General features: G+C 40.4%; 1 protein-coding gene across 1 annotated transcript in view; it reads left to right on the top strand.

Annotated features, from left to right (window-relative positions):
- The window catches only part of ctnna2 (catenin (cadherin-associated protein), alpha 2), a 312,279-nt gene that overhangs the window by 210,670 nt on the left and 78,998 nt on the right, over positions 1–22,611 (top strand). Inside the window, exon 8 of the mRNA XM_085778569.1 lies at positions 14,432–14,512. Within this exon, the coding sequence (XP_085634695.1) occupies positions 14,432–14,512 (81 nt within the window). The remainder of the gene's footprint in view (positions 1–14,431; positions 14,513–22,611) is intronic.

Here is a 22,611-nt window from a genome sequence, read left to right as displayed (position 1 = left end):
GTTGGGTTTACTGTTTAACTGTTTGAAGCTGTGAATCTCTACCAGTTCTAACACCATTAATATTTACAAACCAGTGCCTTCTTTTAGCAAATTTAGTGTAAATCACAAGTTGACCCGACTCGAAAAATCAGGAAATAAAGTATTTCCGAACACGGTTGAATCATTTATCAGTTTAATCTCAGCATGGAATAACCTCCAGTTCTGGGTTGCATCCAGGTTGCGTCTCTGATTTCTTGTTTTGTGTTTCAGTCAATCGTGCTTTGTAGATGTTAATAGATATTTTTGATGTTAGCCGTCCAACACCTACATAATCATAACAACTTCCTTTTTTCATGCCTCATTTCAGCTGCATAGTGATTTCGTTGGTAAGCTTCAAAAAGATCGGAAGCAGCCTTGACCTTGTTCTGTCCCTGCACACAAACAACTTCACACATTTTCAAACGGCAAAATCACACTGAATGTTCAGTCTGAGCTCCACTGTCAACTTACATCCACAGGAATCAATTCCACCTTAAATATTAGTAAACTGTACACATGTAAATCGAAAAAAAATCTAATTATAATGCCTCCCTGCAGTTGTGAGAGAGCAGTTATTTCCTTCATATACAATTTACTGTAACCATCATGAAAGTGACATCTTGTTTACCTCTAAGTAACAACCCAGATAAGTCATTAGTACATGTCCGCCCATAGAAGCTATAGCATTATCTCCCCACCTACAGGCTGATCCATATCATGACATACTGTTAATTGACCATAGCCACCAGGTACAGATAACCAGGTGTTGCAGACCTGTGTTATGTGACATTACATGATGACACATCCCCAAATCCTTCTCAGTAGAAGGAAAAATAAAACACAATTGTTATCACATCATAAGGCCACTGGATTCAAAACCGTACCCTTGATTAAAATACTGAGCGCTGTGTCTGGCAGCAGACAATAGCAGCTAAATCCTATGACAAGAGAAAAAAATTCTCAGCCTCACCACCTCTCTGTCGCCTTTGTGCTTGTGTGTGTAGCTGTGTGTATTGTGCTGAGAGTCTCACTGCTTAAAAATGTTTTTGCATGATTCACTCTCTTCACCCCACTAATTTCAAACCTAGAAATCTAGAGCCCAATCAGAATTGCCCTTTGTTTACAAAGCCATGAACTCTGGCAAGCGTGCGCAGCGGAAGCGCTTTCTTCAAAATCTATGTAGCTGAAGAGCCTTCAGTTCAGAGAGTAATTTCAATCTGCTGCTACGGTAGTGTTATGTCCTCACGCTGGCCTTCATAAGGTACCGGAAACTGTGGCTGAACAATCTGCATATTTCTTTTGTGCATTCCAATGCTCTGTCTGGCTATTTGGACAAATTTTACATTTCATTGTGTTGTGTCGTGAGGATTTGCATTCTTTAGGAGCTGCAAGCCCCACTTTATATTTTCCATGTGTGTCTAACCCGAGTTAGCACCGGCTCCATTGGCTACTGGCATCTCTCTTTTTTAAGTTGTTAAGAGCAAAGACTAAGGTATTGACAGTATTCAGCATGTCATTCTTCTATCAGCTGCTGTCTGCTGCAGCTGGCCACCTGCACCAGACACTTGTCTACCAAATGGACCATGCATAATTAAGAGGGTAACCCTCAGTATAGACCTGACCCTGTCAGTTCACTGAAAATAAGGCCAGTCAGCCCAGGGGCACACTTCACTCTCCCTGTGATGCCCATAAGTTCCTGTTATGCTGCTCCCCACCAGGCCAAGCACGACAGGGTATTAAAACAGCCAAGGTCTCTCAAAATCATCACTGCATTTTCAGAAGAGTCTTATGAAGGAACTATGTTAAGGTCAATTTCTTTTTCATTCATTTTTATCATCATTTGTCTATTTCTATTTCAGGGGAGAGAAGGAGAAAACGTTTATTTTACCAATGTTTTGCAATGGTAGCTATTTGCAGTAGTCTTGTTTCAAGTAGTGGAGGTCTAATTGTCCGACACAGTACATTGAAGACATACAGCACGGGCTTCGTTTCAACAATCATCTGTGGTCAGTGTAAGTTTTGTTGCTGCATTTTCTTTGTCGTGGAGCATATGGCAATTCTGCTGCGCCAGGCGTCCCTTTTTAATAGGCCACGAGTTGCCAAACACATGAATTAGGGTCTGGTGTACAGTATGTAAATAAGGAACACCGGTGCAGCATGTCTCCTTGTTTCTATACTTCAATCAATTTATCAGTCTGTGATCAAATTAGTGCTCGTTTAGGTATTGTGTGACAGTTTAATAAATCAGATGTCAGGAGGTTCATATGTCCGTCCCCGTGTTTAAAAATGGGCACCGTTTCCAAGACCGTGTGATGAACAATCGCCAATATTTTCAAGGGTGATATCTGCATGTCATTTCCTGAAGATGCCGGCCGGATGCAAACAGCTTCAGCCATTGCAGGAATGCATTTTATAAAATCAGCTTAAGGAAGAGAATAGATGTCCCTTTGAAACGACATCAATCCCCAAACCCCCAACATGACAGTAAGTCCTATCCCCTGATCCATCCCCACGCAGTGCACTTACATCATGTCCAGATATTCTGTGGCTTTACTGTTCCCAGCTAATAGCAGCAACAGCTCTGTTAGTGGCTTGCGGTGCTGCGTGGCTGGACTGACAAAGCCCACATGAAAGGATAGTAGGAGACATAATCATTTCACCAGTTCTGCCAGCTCGAGCCATCTTTGAAGTTGTTGCACCGTGGATCATTACAGCATGGAAACACACTGTTGTCTAGCTCTGTGTAGTATATCAGCGTTGTTTGTGTATACATGGCATCTATCTCTATGGTGGGCTCAGCCACAATACGCAGTAGGTGCGTTAGTGTTATCGTTCTATCATTAGCATGTTTTTATTTGATCCGCTCGTGGCTCTGTTTTTGCTGTGAGACTTGAGGCCATTTTTTTTTCCCCCTCCCTTTTCCCAAACCACCCTAATCCCTGATTAGTACTACCTACACACAGCAACCCACCCAGAAGAGCAGCTTGAGTCATCATTATCCTGGTTTACAAAAATACACATATTATTTTCCATACCCCTTACTATCCCCGACAAAGGCCACCTTCACACTTAGTGAAAGAATGGCAGCTGTGGAGAAAGTTGTCTGCTGGGCTCATGTTTGTATAATTTGAATCTATTAGTTTTTTGTGCAACTGTTCAGTGGACTACTCTTACCAGTCCCTGGTTCCCATCACATCCTATATACTGTATAAGGGGCAGTGTGTATCAGGCTCCAAATGGCATAACTGTCTGAAAAACTTCTCGTCAGTCTTTTCTAGAGCTGCTTCAATTCCATGTAATCCTGTGCTCCTCACAGTATAGTTAAGGGGTCAGATAGAGAGACATAGATGGTGTTTTTGACAGTTGCAAGCAATGAGTGGAAAGAGACCATCAGACAGGCACGGAAAGAGTCTGAGGTAGGTGTGAAGGTGGATGATGTCTAGACACAACAAATCAGTCTGTTTCCTTGTTTCTCTGCCTCCTTGAGTTTTTTTTATTCTCCAGAATACTTCCATGGAGTTAGTTTTGATGTTTGTCTTTATACTGACTCCGCATAAAATCTACCTGTGATAAAATTTGAAATTGAAAAGGGAAAAAAAGGAAAGAAAACAAGAGAAGTGATCACAAATACAGCTCAAATTTAACTAGGCGAGTCTATAACATACGTCTGTATTGACATGACAGCCACAGCCAGTAATCAGTGTTAAGTGCACTATTTGAGGCATACTGCATATGGATGAGACATGATGAGGATGTACAGTGTGTAGCTGGATGTGGCATGGATTTCCATTATATTGAAAAGTACTTGACAATTCGACCCTCACAGTCTACACTAATGTCTGTCCGTTGCTGCGCAGAAATCCTCTAATCCGTAACATGTCAGTATTTGGCCTGATCCACTACGGGGTGGTGGAGGATGATGCAATGCAGGAAGGAGAAAATGATGATAAAATGGGATTACATCTCCTGGTATTAAGAACAGAATCTTGAACTGGATTGCCCTACCAGTCTTTGTTTCAGGTGTTCTATCCGATCCATAGCATTTGACTTGTACTGAAGCTGTGCTCTCTTCAGAAATAGCACCCACAGACAGCCTCGTCATGTTTGTGTATGCATGTAAGGGCGACTGTGTGTGTGTGTGTGTGTGTGTGTGTGATAAATTGACTTTTTTTTCAGCTCTGCGATGAAACAAAAGTACATCAATGATACTCAAACCTTCTTCTCACCCCATTGACTCGTTTTTTTTCCCTCTTTACCACAGTTCTGCTCTCACAGATATCACACCACTCTCTTATTTTCTCACCCTCTCTAACCTATTCTCAGCCTCTCCCTCCCTCACTTCTCTTCTCCTCTCTTCTGCTGCCCTTCCTTCAGTCCCTCCCTCGCAAACTACTTGCTATTCAGTTCAGGGAGGCTGCAGGCAGCATTGCTCTAGCTCCCCATACTGCTGCTGCAGGACTAGACTTTTTTATCCCCTGCTCTCTCTCTTTCTGTCTGATAACCAGACATTTCCCCTCTCTTATTCTCCTGAAACTATGCACCTAAAACCTTGGCTTTCGGCCCAACACACTTAATATTTAACCTTCCCCATTGTCTTCATGCTTCTGTCCTTAAAGCCCTTCATCACTGCATGACGCCCCATTACATGTAACTGTGCATAGTGGCATTTCTCATGAATGTATGAACTGTGAAAGGAGTAGTAAGTCAGACTGTAACGATCAAGGCAGATTTTAAGATCATTTGATTGTCTAACTGTCTTAAAACAGGGAGTTCAGCCTCAAATGTGCAAAAAAATAAGTGCAAAAAAATGAACATTTTTTTGACACTTTTTTAACCAGGCCAAAACATTTTTAGATGCTGTTTTAGAGTTCATTATCTTCACACATTGGTGACTGCTTCCAGGGAAGCTTTGAGTATTTCATGGACTTCTGAGCCCTCTAACATCCTTATTATATTTCAGAGATACCTCTCCAAGTTTGTTTCTAGGTTCACCCAGTTACTGACATGCCTGTATTTTCCTGGCTGCTTTGGGATACCTTACTCCCCCTGTGAAAAAGGAAATATGGAGGTTGATAGTTTACAGCCTCCTAATGCCATTGTACTGACTGTGACTAAGGACGATGGATAATAAAGTCTTAATGATGTCTGTAACCTGCCTCTATGTGAAAAGGAAGGTCTGAATTTTCCAGGGCTAGCTTCTTAGAGTGGAAAGCCTTGGTTCAGGTTATTGCAGGCTAATCCATTACAAACGTCCTTACAAAGGTTCTTTCTATCATTCAGACAAAAGAAAATGTCTGCGTGTCATCTGTGCTGTGACAATTAAGTTCCCAGATGATTCCAGCTATAAAGAATAAAGTCTTTTACTTCTCAATTGTGCTGTCAAGGTTTTGAGTATCAGTGTTTGTTCATTCTCACATTTATTGACTTGGTCCAGTCGTTTGTGTGCACACGTTCTGACTCTACTGTCGTTGCACACCAGTCACCTGACCTGCTCCTCCTCCCCACCCATCTGCTTACCTGTTCCCCATTCCCTCATTAGCCTCCTAGTATACTGTATATACCAGTCCGTCTCCACTCGCTCTCTGCCGGATTGTCTTTGTGCCATCTGCCTTAGTGCACCGCCACTCTGTTCTTTCCCTGCATGTTTTGCTCCGCGTCTTGTTTTGGACCTTGCTGGTGTTTATCTGGATTTTGCCTTAACCCGACACTTTGTACTTTGTTTACCTTCTTGGATTTTTGTATCCTGGCTTTTTTTCCCCCTCAGTAAAGACTTTTTTTTTTTTTTACTTTTCTCCTACTGAGTCGTGCTCTTGGGTCCCTTTACTGAGAACCGTGACATATGCTCTTATTAAGTCTGACAATCAAAGGGCACAGTGGAAGGAAAGACATGCAACCAAATGTCCTTTGGTTTATGTCAGCCCCTGTTTCTGTTTATTTTATTGTCAGTTTCTGCCACTGCCTCTGTCTCTGTTGCAGTTTTCATATGTTTACTTCCTCTCTCTGCCTTCATGCTTTCCTTCCACTTCCAATATGTACAGTTAGATTTTATGTGTGCTCTTCCCTAAGTTATCTTGTCACGCATGCAGTTCATATGGAGCCATCACTATCTTCAAAAAAGAACTCCATTGGATCATTTGGATCCATCCAGCCACCAGCGTGAGTCTGATGAGGATGTTATATTAACATATGCAGAATAGAGTGTTGTCCCTCTGTCCTTGTGGTCTCAGATGCAACATACAGTACTGTACCACTACAATGTTGCTGGTTCAATTCCAGCTTAGGACATTTGTAACATGTCGTCATACTGATGTCTCAAATACACGTCCCAAAATGAATCACCTATGCATATAGAGTATAGCTCCACTACACCCAGCCCAAACAAATACTTTGTACACATCATTTCATTCCTCTCTTTTCATGCATCAGTCTACTAGTTAACCATATCCATACACACAGGATGTTCATCTTTCAGTCGGTGTTTACCCCATCCTAAATAAACTGCTCATTTCGTACTTACTATGTGCTTGATGATAAGCCAGATGCTTCCTCTCATCCACAGCCTGCTTGACCACAGATGCTAATAGCCAGTGACAGGCCCACAGTCTAAACATGAACCAGTGTAATGAGAGGAGTAAGCAAACGGCATCAGCCATTAAACATAAGAGAGCTTGTGCCAGAAGGCACTCCGGTTCCTCCTCAGGCTGTGCCGTTCTCGGCTGCATTAACTCTAACTGACAAGAGACTGCCCGGCTCAAACAGCACCGTTATAGATACTATGGGCAACCATGTGAGAGGAGAAAAGACATGCCGCTCTCGTACAAGCAGCACATAGGGTGTTGAGAGTGTGCTGACTTTCCTCAGGCTCCACACAGGAGCTCTGGATACTCATTCATATTACCACAGGAAAATTTAAAAAGCTTTAAGAATTATTGACGTATATAACTGTGTGTATGTGTGTGTGCTGCCACCTGCCAACACTTTAAAGTGACATTGTCATTTAATGTTGAAATACTGATGCAGTATTTATTGTTTTGCATGGGCTACTAAAATATTGACCCTGATTGTCAATACTGTTTGTTTTGTTTAAGAATAATTCAACAGCCACTTAATCAGTATGTTTCCATAACACCAATTCTTTTTTGTAATCTTAGTTCACAATTGGTTTCCAATTTCTTCATAATTAAATGAGCTAGACAAGCATTCTGTAGGTCCTCCTCAAAATTGTAACTGATGTATACTGTGAAATACTGTATAAAGAATAATGAGTTACATGTAGTGCACCAGCAGTCCCAAGGACAAGGATTGAGAGCAATGCCTTTGGTCATTATCACTTTCATTATGCCTCATTAATAAAAAAAAAAAGAAAAAGAAAGAAAGTCTGGTGTTCACACCCATGCACATGTTTTTGAAGACAGTGCATCATCAGTGCCAGCAACAAACGTTGACTTTTGACAGAAGATACATTTGTTAATTTTCTGTCTTACTGTACTTCTTTGTAAATAGCTGCATGTAAAAAAAAAAAAACTAATCATCTGAGCCTGTCACTAAAATAGCCAAAGCACATAGGCCTTGAAGGCAAGGTGTTAAAAATACTGTGTCCGGTCAATGTCATCCAGAATCTTGAATACAGTGCAGTGCTGCTTAACAACCAGAAACACCTAGCTCCAGCGTAATACAAAAAAAAAGGTCAAGCTCTGTCTGCAACCCCACTTCTCTCTTGCCAAATCAGTTTTGTGACCAGTGTCATGGGAGGTCAAGGTGCAAAAACAATTACAGATAAATGTATTTTTGACTTATTACTTTCTTTGTACCTCATAAACTTCAAGCCAACACTCACATATTTGCTGGGTAGAGCAGTTTGTTGTATAATGTCCACGTCCACCTGTGTACAGGTGAACTGCAGGGTCAAAATTGCCTGTAGGTGAAAATATGAATGTAAAAGGGTGTCTCTCTATATTTTAGCTCCATGATAGGCTTGTGACCGGTCCAGGCTTTCCCTACAAGTGTGATCACCTGTGGATGTAGGGAGAAACTAAATGAAAGATAATCATTCCATCTTACTATATATATTTTTCAATGCATTTTACACCTTTGCCCTCCTCGCAACAATTTTCTACTAACTGACCAGTTTCTGTGAGTATTTGTGTGTGTGTATGTGTGTGCACATGTGTGTGTGTGTGTGTGTGTGTGTGCACATGTGTGTGTGTGTGTGCGTGTTTGTGTGTAAACATAGACACATGCTCCATTACTGTGTGCCTGCACTGTATATCTGTTAGTTTCCCAAGGGCTTATGATGAGATTACAAGATGGCATCTTGTTCTGGGTTGCTGTCATCTCATTTGAAAAAAAAAAAAAAAAATTCTAATCTGAGCCACTCATCTGCAAGTATTTCTTTCTTTCTCTTTTTTTCCAGCCACAGGCATTGCAGCGTTACTTCTGTTTCACCATCCTGTAATCAAACTAGCTGATAGCCACCGCTGCACCTCTTTAAGTTCCATTTAATGAGAACAAGTCAAATTGGCCCATCTATGGCACTACAGCTGAGGGAGCACAACTTATCTTAATGAGGATCTAGCTACCCATTATCTGCTGGTAACCCAACCAACATGTTACCACTATTATCAGCCCCCAACCCCCACTTGCCCATACACAAACACTTTCTCACCCCCTTGTTATCAGCTTGACTTCCCCTTTAAGCCCGCTGCAGACAGTGTAACCACATCGGACAGTAATTGTACCTCTCGCTCCTGCCTAATTGAATTGACAAGGAGCCGGAATTGATATCATTTAACACATTGATCTTGGGAGACAATGAGACAGAATGCCTCACCCCCCCCCCACATCCCTCCTCCTCCCCCACCTGCTATTTTCTTCCCTCTGATTCATCTGCCCATTCCTTTGATTCGCCATGTTATTGCCTATGAATTACCAGATTCATTCTTCACTTCTTTCACCACCCCCCTATTTCAGCATCTGTATTTATTTATTTATTTTTTGCCATAGTCAATTCTATTGCATTAGGGACGTGTAGAGACGTGACACTTTTGAATGCATCAGAAAATATTGATCGTCTATATTCTCATGAAGTCTGTTCATTCCCTTCATGGCAGAAATAAAAGCTTTGGAGATTATTCACACAATACTCACAAATAGCATAAAATATACACAGACAACTGTCTGGATTATTAAATCAACCAAAGTGGTAAATATATTCCTTCAAAGTAGGGCTGAACAATTAATTACATTTGCAATTATATCACAATATGATAAAACGCGATTTTGTAATTGCACAGGCTACGATTATGTTCTTGTCATGCAAGGGAGAGTGGAGCTGTCGGAGAAAAGAGGCAACAACGTCACACTTTCACCTGTTGTGTATTGGCCTCGGGCTCAGCTGAATGTAGCACTCCAGGAACTTTAATGTGAGAGAGGAGCAGTACGTCAGCTATTGAACTATATCTTTTTTTATTTATTATTACTATTTATTGACCCCGACTTCGTGCTGTTGCTATCTCACGGGGCAGAGTACTTCCCAGACAATCACACAGGGAGAACATGTACTGTAGCTGGCTTGTGTGACTGGTTACTGACTGAGTATATCGATGTTTACATCAGGCTTATTTGCCAGTGCCTTGTGTGATAATGAATACATGCTAAGTAACAAACCTGTGAGTTACAGACTATTTTATGTTTAATGACTCAAATATTGTGTTGGTCATAATATAGAACAGGTATTGCTTGTGTCTGTTGAGTAACACAGATGATAAGGAGCTTAGAAAATGATTGCATATTAAATCACAATCGTAATTACATTAATTTCCCAAATCGTTCAGCCCCACTTCCCAGTGATATTCAGCTACAAATGCATGTAATACTCTTTTACATTCACACTTCTATAACTGAACCATTAGTTTAAGCACTGGGTGTCTTCTGATATTTCAAAATAAGGAGGGAAAAGAAAAACCAACATACCTGAAACCAGGTTCCACAATCCTCTGCACATTATTCAGCTCGCACAGACAGACACCACCGTATGTCTTATTCTACCATTACAGGGTTTGAGGTCAGAAATGCAGTGAAGCAGTTTGCAATGCAGTGCACCACTGAATTACACAACTTACTTTAGGAGGGCCTGAGAGAGCAAACACGTTCAGGACCCTTCGTCGTTCCACCAGTATGCACCATCCACTAGCCATCCCCTGAGTGGGCAAGAATAACTCCACTGCCACTGCTTCCATTACCCCACACACTAGATGCTTATTTTCAGGCACCCTCCTCTATCTTCTTCTCCCCAACCGGGAATGAATGAGCGCACACTAGGGGGTGGAAAATAATGGATGGGAACAGTTGGGAACATTGTCTGCAAAACACCACAGGGACTTGTGTTTACTAGAAAAAGCGAACATGCACATTCCATTATGTGGAAGTCAAAAACTAAGCAATCAATGTTGCTGTATGGGAGTCAGTTGAATCAACAGCCCTCCGTGTTGTCAAGCTTTTAATGGTTGTGAATTGAAGAGCGCAACTGCTTACACATACAGTGCACACCTGGATGGGAATGGGTGCGTGTCGGTTTCCCAGGGAAACACAGTAGGCACATAAATACAATAATATTCAGTTCATCATTCTCGCTTTGTTTCTCAAATACACCCGCACATGCACGCACATATCAAAAACCACAGTTTTGCCCAACGCGGGCTGAGTATGAGCCTGACGCATTTACTAACCTATGATTCATCGCTGTGGAATGTCTTGTATGTAAAGTTTGTGATAGTGGGAATTCATGCATAGTGTTTTTAATTGGTCTTTTATATTTTGCAGAAAACCCAATGTTAAAGTAGCATAAGAGTTTTGACCTATCAAAGCTGAGGCATATTTTTAGCTGTGGTGGACTACCAAAGCTACTGTAGTTGTCAGACGCATGGTGCATTGGTCTCAAAGATATACGATTACACAAAGAGCTAAAGTAGTTTTAAGAAAATATGCACGCCAATAGCTGTCAATATGAGCTGGAAATAACAGGTGCTGGGGTTTTTGTCCCTTTAGACTGACATCATTGTGCAATTTTAATCTCCTTAACTCAGCTTAAAGAGTTCAGAGTTTTGAGAATAAAACAGCTGGGGTTTCTGATCCCAGAAAATGAAAAACACACACATGCACAAATACATATGCACACTTATTTTGTGTCTCTACTCATTATGAATGATAATAATAAGAGGAGTTGTTTGTGTCACGTAAATCCTGACCATTTTCTCTTTGTGACGGCGTAATTAAGGTTGCCAGTTATACGTAAAACCATGTATATGTTTGTTTGATCCACAGAAAGGTTCCAGTTAAGCCCCTTTTTTATTTTGGTGGTGAGCATCTTTAATCCTTTGCATCCCTCTGGTACCTTAATGACACATTAGGGCTCTTTAGGCAGCACAAGGACTAACGTCATCATGTCTGCTGCTTTGGCATAGGGAGATCTGTGTCTGTGCGCACACATCAAAGTGTGAAAGCTTGTATATACATAGACTGTGTGGCACATAATGGAACGCATGTGAATCCTATCTTCATTTCCTCTCCTCCCTCTGTGTTAATCAACTACTGGCTCAACACCATGCTGTGCATGTTTCAGGAAAACCATGCCCATGCTGTGCACATGTGTGTTATTATAGTGGTTATACCGTATATATTATATTTTAGGGTTAGGTAGGGCACCCTCTGTGGAATATGGGTCAGATCTCAAACACTATGAGTGCCACTCTTCTTCTCTTCAATTTGGTGCATTGCTCCACAAAAAAGACTGCATTGTGTGATTGCTATTAGAAGAGAGAGTGACTAACTGTAGTATGAGCTGGGAGACAAATGACTCATTCCTAATGTTTAACTTGCATATGAAAGAAAACTCGTGCTATATGAGCCTTGGCCAAGGGTAAGCCAGCAACATTAGCCAGAAAAGGGAATCATATCTGTTTTTATGACTATAGGCTCTTCTCATTGAGCAGCACTGTCACATCAGTGACCTTGCACATATGTGAATTCCCCAGAGCGTTTCTCCACGTTGAACCTCAATGTGTGACAAATCCAAAATGGTGTAAAATGTTCTAAGATTTTGGTTATTTGTCATCAAGTTGGCATCTTCCTCAATGCCAAGTCTTTTTTTTAAGACATCAGAAGAGAAAGTGGGTTTGGATCCATTGCTTTTACCTCTTAAAAAAGGGGTTCTTTCTCAGTGATATGTGTACCAGAACTTGCATACTTCCTGTACCAAATTCTGACCTTTAGAGAAAGAGCTCAGGTAGTCGATGTCCTCACATTGTGTGCCTGAGTTTACAGTAGCAGCCCTTGCTCTCTGCCCTATCTCTCTATGCATGATTGAAGGCATAGGCTATTCAGTATTAATGTGGAAACAGTAATTTTACAGGTTGATAGCAGCCAAGGCATTGAAAGTGCCAATCAATGTTAACCTTGGGGTGAGTTCACAATGAGGTGGGTGTTTGATGGGGTCTCATTTAGTTCTCTGTGACACAAAGATACGAGGCGTTCTGTACCACTCAATTATTAAAAGGGCAGGACAACAGTGCAGCAACACAGAGATAAGAACCAAATTTTGTGTCTCATTAAACAGGATAACGACTAAATAACCCCTTTGCTTAAAGTCCTGTCGTCCCGGAGTAGTGGTCAGTTTGCCTCGGAGGAACAGACATGGATGAATGGGAATCTGTGTCACCAGGTAGATGTGTCCCTGCGAAGGGCTGATGAGCACTTTGTTGTGGTTGTTTGCCCTCAGGCTACGCTGGACAGAACTGTCAGTTGGTTGCCTGGCAACAACACAAATAATTTTGTATGCTGGTATTGCTGTGACAGAGGATCATCGTGTCTTACAATCTGTTGATACTGCTAACTGTTGAGGCTACTGATACTAAGATATGACCAGCAGAGCTTGATGCTTGTCTTTTTGCACACAACATTAATGAAATCATCCATAATAATAAAAAAAGGGAGGATAAAGATAAAAAATTGTAATAAACTGTGCAGCTCAGGTTCCAAACCAGGGATGAGCCTCGCTTTTTCCATTTGGCGGTTGTCAAAATAAAAGGACACAGCAATTAACATGAATGATTATTTGTAGACCTTTAGTTTGAAGTGTGGTGGCATTTGACTTCACGCAGAGACTGATTGAGTGGACCTGAGGGAGGGTTAGCAGCATGGCAGTAAATGTAGCCTACATTCTTCACTCCAACACATGTAAGCTGTGTCCCCATCTCCATTTGTTGTTTTTACAGAAGAAAGAGGTTTGGATTTGAAACGGGTAACAGGAAGCATTTATGACCTTTTTCATTAAATATGATGTCACATTAACAAGGAGTGTGATACGCACACTTCATGGCAGTGATATGGTAACCTGTTAAATGCAATGTAAATCTGTTTGATTAAGTAGTGAAACTAATTTCCTCTAATCTCTGTAGAAAAAAAGTAATAAATGTTGTATTCAGAACTCCCCTGTCTGGAATGTACTACTTTGTACGGTGGTACACAGCCTGAGACACAGACTTATGCATTTCTCCAGTGGGATCAGAGTACAAGATCATTTATATGTGTCCTGGCGTAGAAATGATTCGCTTCAAGACACTGACAGCATCTTTCTAACCTTCAAGTCAAGCTGTCATCCCAAGTTACATAGTAAAAGTGGAAATCCAATAACTGGATCTCCCCACTCTTCACTCTCCATGGTTTCTGAGCAAAAACAGTAAAGCTTGTAAGTGGTAAATAAGGCACCCAGGTGCCACTAGTGTCTTTCTTGGGTTGGCATTTCACTGTATACAGTTGGCAGTAAAAGCTGTACAAAAGACGACCAGAGATCCTGTCCCTGTGTCTGCCTTACCTTCTGCCTGCTGGTCTGGTCAGGATGCATGTAAACTGGAGAGCAGAGGAATCTGGAATAGCATGAAGCTCTACGCTGCTCTCCCAGTGAAACTCCCCGCCGTCAGGTGAAAAGAAGCAGCTGGTGACTCTGTGTGTATCATGTGAAGCCCGTGGTGATGTGCACCCTCCCAAAGTCACCAGTAGGAGTTGGCAGTGATGGGGAGTGTTGCACACAGGGGAATTGGCGACGACCAAATTGATACCTGCCAGAATGGCTAGTTGCTAGGTAACATACCAAACTGTTTGAGTCGTGTTTGCACTGACTCCAGTCTAATCAAGGAACACTTGTGTCAATACATGTTCTATGATGAAGTGCATTTTCAGAATAAGCGCGGTCTATAATAAATATACCCTGTATGCTTTGTTCCAGTCACTTCAACAAGAAAGCGTACAGCACACTGGGAAACTCAGATACATTGATGCAATGTTTGGAGTCAAACAGTAAGACTGTAATCACACATATTGCACCTGCAGTAACATGGTATTTTATTTCCTTCCACAGACTGGCAGGAAAGAGAAGGGCGACCCGCTGAACTCAGCCATTGACAAAATGACCAAAAAGACCCGGGACCTGCGCAGACAGGTGAGTTTATGATTTCATGGTGCTACATGTACATCTCCAATTCCTTGTTAAACACTGTTCCTACTATATCATCTCTGAGATGAGGACACTTGAAAATGCATGAGACTTTTTCACTTCCGCTCCACTTTAAAGGTTAAGACTGAAGATCTTCTATGGTTTTGGTATTGTCAAAAAAGCTTGCACTGTTCGCTGGGACACTGGTTTGTCTCGATTTCTCAACCCAGCTACGACAGTCAGCCTCATGTCCATGTCTTCCCACTCAAGACATACATTTTAAAAAAAAGATCTCATAAATATATTGATTCATTTATTCAAAAAAGACTTAGTTTTTTGCATGTGGTTGGACTAATAATGTTCTGGTTGTTATTTTCAGCATCAGATTCACTGCTCCACTGAGTATATACAGTACAGCAGGTGGATGATACTGTATATGTAGGCCTATGTTTGATCAAATAAAAAAAAAGCAATGCGTGTTCATCTTATTTAGGAAACACATCACATAGTGGAACACTGCAGCTCCCTGATGTGTTTTTAATAGGTTCTATACAACACTGGAGGTCTGTAGCACAGGGAATGAGCTACAGTGTATCAGGCTACAAATCCAATCCTTGTTAGTGGGATCAGTTCTTTGTAGGTTTCAGTCTTTTCTTAGCAAGTGTTGACAATAAGAAAAACACATGAATATGACCAGAATCATCCTTTTAATGACCTCAGTTCCCCAAACTCTGATCGATTGTTAACAGGGTTGCACAAAGACAGACGGACATGAATAAAACATTATACAATGAATAATAGTCACAATATTTACACTATACTCAGGACCAGAGCGAGTGCCTGGCTGAGCCTCACAAACCTTGATATTCTTATCGATGACCACAGGGGTTCATTTATGACTGTTCTGTGACTGACCCTAAAGAGGGTGCCAGTAACAGGGTTATCAAAAGAGGCAACACATACGGCAACTGCAGGACATTTAACTGGAACTAAGACCGGAAACACAAACACACATCCTCCACGCAGCTGTTTGGCTGCCAAAAGAGCACTGCCAGTTGTTTCTTCTTTTTCACCCTGCACTCCTATCTCAACAATATTTCAAGATTGCATTTATTTATATAGAGCTAGACATGGTGAACAAAGTAGCGTCTGCCAAAAGTTTTAGAGAACAATCTAACCTATTTCACACATTCAGTCATATTGATCCCGGCTTTACTTTTGATCATGAAACTCAGAGGAGCTGTATCAGAAATCACCTTCCAAAATTCAACAAGCTACCCTCCAATAGTAGAGAGTGAGTGGATGATTCATCCTGTGATACACGGTGTCAGAACTCAAAAGCAATATTGATTTATTTTTCATCTTCACTGAAGACAAGAATCTGGTGGTTTCCACTGTAGGATCTCACAGAATATGACAAAAAAATATTGACACCATACTTGACAAAGGGAAACTTAATGAGCCCACATAAGTGTCTGTTGATGTATTACAATAATTTAAGCATGCTTCTGAGGTGCTATGTCAATTTTATTAATCAAAATACAAAATCTTAATTACTTGTATAACACATCATCTAGTGAGGACTGGAGTATGTTTGTCATCCTGTCCCAGAAAATGCAAAGTCATTCATAAACCATTAACACATCACTTGTGGTCCCTGAATACAGTTTCACTCTGTCATGCAGTGCAGGATGTGTTTTTTGTTTGTTTTTTTGTTTTTGTTTTTTTTCTAGAGATGCACTCAGACAGAATTGACAATAGCAAGTGCCTTCACAGAGTATCTGTGTTTGTGTCCTCTCTGACCTCTGAAGACCAGGGGATCATTCCAGATGGGAAGGCTATAACTCTCCCTCCCGTTGGGCATTTGCTGTGACTGTCTGGCAGGCGGTACTCTCTCTCTGACAGGATGTTCTATTGACTCAGGGGTTGGCTTGACAAAATAGGCGGTCTGTTTGAGCTATAGGTTTAGATGGGAGGCCGAACCCGAAGCACGCATGCAGACATTACATAGAGCCGAGATACTGTAATTAGATGGACATATTTTTGACTCAGTGGCAACGTGCAGACACACAAGACCTTTCTAAGGGGAGGAGCACAATTGTGCGTTACAGCATCTCTGTCTCCACCGTCTGTCTAGCATGAAAAGGAGGGATCAAATATGAGAGCAGACAAGCACAAATGACAGACAGCATTTGTGAAATGGGAGCAGGTAAAACTGAACAAGCCTTCTGACAACACCACCAGAGACGTGCGGCATTGTTTTCTTTTTTCTTTCATGCTGTTGTGTGTACATACAAGACAATGCTAAGCTGCTATCCGGGGCAAATTCCGTAGATGTCAAACATGTCGTTCCCACCCCCATTTTGTCTTCATACAGAATGTAAATTTTCACAGTACTACACCCAGACTGATGGTGGTAAGACATGGCAGCATAACCATACAGGTGTAGAAGTATTTTTTAGAGTATGTTTTTCCACCCAAACAGGATATCTCAGAGAGGTGCAAACAAACCTTAATCATTTGAAAATTACACTCTGGCAACCTGTTGTTATTGCAGCACCCACCCACAATGATTACATGGTTGCTCTTTAGCTACAATAGATATTAATCATCTGTGGTTCTTGACAAGACACCTTCTGTAAGTGAAAGCCATGCCCCCACAGTCATGACTTTTGTTTATTTTGAGAGGTTTATACAATAGCAAGTGGAATATTTCACTACCTCTTATAATTTTTTTTTTTTTTTCTGAGACATTATGAAAAATTTAAATGAGATGGAAAAAAAGACAGTCAAAAAATTAAAAAAAACTCAGTCTATTCCGAGGCTCTTTAAAAGCTTAACCATGCTGCTCAGCAGGGCAGCATATTGAAATGTACATATGTTCTTGCCAGGTGGGATTAAGAAAAAAAAAGAAACTGCAATGTGTTATCACCTGACAACGTTGCACTGAGACAGCAAGCAGCAGTTAAGGGAGACCTTGTCTTTTAGCTAAAACTTCATCTCCATAAGTCAGTGCCCCTCACGCCTTAGCAGCCTTTTAGCAGCAGGTGAGTCTCTGGTTTCCTGCTGTACATCTGGTGCTGGCAGCAGTGGGCCTTCTTTTATGCTGACCCCTGGGTACAGAAAGTAGGCCAGCGATAGTTATAAAATAGTAATAAATATACACTGTGCCACCTGTCAAAACAACACTAAATTGATTAACACATGATTAAGAACATGTTTAAATAACATTTAGCACTTTACATTAGGACATTCTTAAGATACAAATTGTCCACTGAAAAACTGTAATAAATGTAAAAATGGACATAGTTTAAACACAAAAAAACAAAATAAATGAATAAACAAAGTTGACCAGGAGGTAGTGAAGGCAGACTGCAATAGACACAATATGATAAGTAAGTCTTGCTTCAATCTGCAAGAGCTCCAAAATAGGTGTTTCTGGCTCAAGAATGAAGAAATATAATTACAGTTAAACAAACAGGAGGAAGTAAAAGCACAGATAAAGTTATCCACCACAGGGATAGAGGATTTAAAATATATAATTTTGGAATTGTTTAATGAAGAAAGCCAAACTGCGCAGCCATTTTAAGCTTAGCATCAAAACAGAAGGCCAAACAATTAGCACTCCCCAGCTTTGCAGCTACAGGCCTTGTACATAATCCAAAATGAAATAATGCAATCAATAGAATTATTGTTGTGGAGCTGAAGTGACTTTTAATGTTGTCCAGAGAGTTTTTGCTTCAGTGTCAAGTCAGTGCTATGTTAGCATACAGCTGAACATTTTGTTCCTGACCCAAAAAAAAAAGATTGTTGTGTAGCATTAAAAATCTTAACCAAATGGCAGTGGCAGGCAAAAGAGTATTTGAAAATTCATCAGCAAGGTGAGAATTAAACCAGTGTAAGACTTGTGTCAGGAACTGAAACCCACTTCTCCAGATTGAGAAGTTTGTCATGGACTGTGTTAAGTGTCACACTCAGATCCATTACTGTAGTATCAGAACCGAGCACTTCAATTCTATATGGCTACTACTGAAGAATGTAAGCTTCCTCATGTTGGCTTTTAAAGCAAGAGAGCTTTTTTTATCTTCTAAAGGAATTGATTTCATCATCTTCTCGTTCTGCTGAAGTTATTCATATGGCTTCATGAATGTTATTGTAGATTAAAGGGGTTTAAATGAAATAGAAATGTTTAATAATTCTAATTTACAATGACCAGCCAGTTATACTGTTATTGATCCAATTAAAACAGCGATAGCAATGTGTACTAGAAGGGATATGGACTGCTATTACTAGACGGTATCCTGAGGAATCATGTGCAGTCACAGTTTGCGTCCAACATTCACATCCAGCACCTTTTCAGAAGTGAAGTGCAGAAGAATGTTCCTGTTTTCCTGAACTTCCCTAATCTTAACTGTACAGATTTTCCTGAGCTTTAACCTTGTATTGTTGTTGTTGGATTGTCGTGTTATTGGCCAACATCAAGCTTAACACACAAATGGCCTTAATCGTGCAATGGTTATCCATACGGACATTGTAAAAAGCTAGAATAAGTACAGTATATAAATAGATTAATCAGTTCAATAGATCCCAAACCAAAAACAAAACAGCAGAACTAACTTTATTTTCTTATGATTGAATTGTGTTGTTTTGTACCCAAGGATCAGTTTTTGCTAATAATAGCGCCATAAGTGGATATGGGTGGGCCATTTGGATTTTATGAGTTTCATTTCTAAAAATGTCAACTCTTTTCAATACTCTTTATTTGCCCTGTACTTATCTGATATTCTAATCAGTTATTTTCATTTTGTTTATAATACTATTATTTAACTATTTAGAAAAAAAATTGACAGCCTTAGAAATCACTTGTATCTTAACACATCCCAAAATTAATTGTAGAGCAGCATCAACAACTTATGCAACAGCAGTGTATGTGTCAACTCAATAAGATCTAACTGGAAACAAATTTAAAGTCTTCATAAAATGAATAATATTCCTGACATGAAGGAGCGGGTGAAGAGTGAACCAAATATAAATCACTCACTTTCACTCACCTCCCCCTTACTACTGATGTGGATTAACTGCTGGGCAGGTGTGTCTCACAGAGGGAGGAGGGGCAGGTTTGAGAGCAAGGGGCTGAGGATACTCAATTAAGCTATGTGCGTACGTTTTTCATTTTAACCCGTTCCATAACAGTTTTCTCTTAGATTAACAAACTCAAGGTGATAGTCATTTATTGCTTTTTTTGGGAGTTACGTTTTGAGAAATTGTTCTTTTCAGCTTTTACCTCAAGACAGGTTTTATTGTGAGTCACTTACAGTATAAGCAGAGTTCTTGTCACGCTAATATGCTTTCCTTCACCTGAGGTCATGTATGTTCTCCGTCCCGGTCTGTCTCCTCTCCTCTCTCTGGGAGTGGTGGAGCTCAGCCCTACAGAAAGACTGATGAGTCGGTGCACCATAAACCATATTTTCCAATCCGCTTATCTCACTCACCGACCTCTTCAACTACCAATAAAATGTAGGACTGGTTTAAAACCAGCATGCCAGGGAAATTGGAGTCACTCGCACCAGTGCACCCAAATAATTTTTCATATCTGCACACTCTGATTTCCACTTGCATATGTGAATGAAATGCTTGCCCTGCAGAGCCCTGATGTTGATGTGGTGTTCTGGTGACTGGTACAGGCACTAAAGGTCAACGTTTGGACTTTCAAAGTCTCAAACTGGCGCATAAAGCTCCACACACTATTACTCCTGACAAAATGCCAGATGTCCTGAACTGCTCAGCCTCTAAACCCAGTATTGTACAGAGTAGCCATACTCTCATTTGTTAACAAACTATATTTCAAAACCGCCAGTCAGTGAATAGAGAAGCACATGTGATCATAAAACTCAGGTTATAATGCTTAGTCATTGTTTCCTTTCACAAAATCCATTTTGTTTAAAGAAATGGCAATAACATCAGCAATTACGACTTTAATTACAATTCAACATGAAATCAACTGAGCTTTGACCTTGTTTTGTGATGAGAAACTTGATGCCAAATGAGGTGTCTTAACAGATTAGTTGAATAAAATGTCAAGCAAAGCTAATGAGCAATCTCTAGCTTTCTGTAGCACAGCAATTAGCCCATTAATTCAAGCTTGAAAATTAGATATCCAGACTGGAAATTATTTAGCACAGTGTCCATTTTCAAAATTCAGCTTCTTCATGGACATAACAAGTCAGACATGTTTTCTGAAATCCTCTGTAGGATTGTGCATGCCTTTTCTTCACTCTTTCATCACAAAGCCACCAACAACACTCCGTCACAACCAGTGGGGGCTGCTTGTCTTTCAGAGAGGGGAAGGTCATTTTTGGCCTACGTCAAAAAATTTGTCCATTCATTCATACCCGCCCTCCCCCCACTGACCTAGCCTACAGTATGAATGAATGAACAAACTAACAAAACTATTTTAAACTCGAACAAGGAAATGTGAGAATTATGTTAAACTGAAAGAAATAAATGCTATCTTGTGTTTTATTTAAAGTTTATGATATGTTCAATGGAGAATGGTTATATCGCAAAACAAATATCAAGACATGAGCTGCAATTTGTCTTTTGACCTCACTTGCAAAATCCTGAAGGGGACTGAACTCGACAATCCTCCGGTGACCGGCTGTCAATCAAAAAGGGATTCGGACTTTAGACAGATCCTCCAATCATCATGCAGAAGCCAAGCATCCAGGCCCGCCCACTGCTCCATTCACTCCCAGAGACAGTGAGTGGAAGGGACAAAATCACAGCATTTGTCCAATGACCGTCTAGTTTTGCTGCAGTGAAAAAAAAGGAATCAGAGCTTCCCCGTCGTAGAGTGATTGCCTTTGGTCACATTTAATTGTTAAAAAAGCAACATTATTTCTATGTAATTTCTATAAGAAACTAACTTATATTGAAAATAGTTCTCTTATAACACACCCAAATCCCTGCTATCAAACCAGATTTTGCTCACTGTAATTTAATCTGTCATCAGCTGGCTTGGCCAGTCAGGCTGGTCATCAAGTTTGCATTAGCAGGTATTAACAGGTAAATTGAATTATGGCGTGCGCGTAATGCAAAATAAATGGTGCCTTTTTTTCACCTTAAAGAAGTTGTACATTTCAGTGTCCCAGTAACCATGTGTCTTATCAAGATGATCTGCTGCCATGAGACTAAGACTGTAAACTTTCTTTTTGTACAAATAAAGTATAGGGTCTTTGAATTGTACAAAGCAGCAGTTTCTTTAGACAAGGACCCCTGGAGTAGGCTCATTTGGCTAATTTCATGATAACAAAGAAGTGCAATACAGTATGTGCACTTACCCAACAGATTTAATATTATGTGGTAACTTAGGCTCACTGAAAAAAAAAAAAAAGTTACAGCACGTCCATGTTTACCGTCAGGCGAATATGTTCTAGCCTCTTGCCCTTTTTGAGAGTTTTGCACAGAAGAAGAGCTGATGAAGCACTACAACCACTTTATCTCTCACTGTTGCCTCCAGTATATATTTATATATTTCTTCTTATCATTTATTTTTGTGAGCTTGAACAATCATTTTTACTTTGAAACCATGACTGTAATCAACAGGTCAAGTGCAACAGAAAAAAAGACATTTTTAATGGAGAAAAAAATAAGTTTGAAGTGGACTTTTTGGCCTTGTAGACTGAGAGGAGGGCATGAATATAAAAATAAATCACTTGCTTATATCTTTAAACAAAATCAGAGGATTTAAATGACTTTTCTACCTTTGATTAGTATTCACTCAGTAACCAAGCCGACAGAGTGGTTGGAAATGAGACATGTGTTCCTCCTGTCATCCTGTCTGTAATGAATGCATCTGTCAAGTCATCTCTTTGGGCCGTATTTTGACTGATGGCTAATTCCAAGATTCCCTATAGCACAACTCAATCGCATATTTTATCATCTGCTTTTCTTTCTCCACTTTGGGTTGTTGAAATCATTTCCATTCCTGCCATTAGTTTGTTGATTGGTACAGCTGTTTTTAATAGTTGAGAGTTATCATGTTAAGAAGGAACAGCTGCCACAAATCCTGTCAGCTGCATCTCTTTGTTTAGACTAACAATTCA

Source organism: Trachurus japonicus, chromosome 1, assembly GCF_045865225.1.
Source record: "Trachurus japonicus isolate A0001 chromosome 1, Traja_1.0".
In the NCBI taxonomy this organism is placed as follows: domain Eukaryota; kingdom Metazoa; phylum Chordata; class Actinopteri; order Carangiformes; family Carangidae; genus Trachurus; species Trachurus japonicus.
Note: the sequence above shows the minus strand (reverse complement) of the source record. Positions and strands in the feature narration are given on the sequence as shown.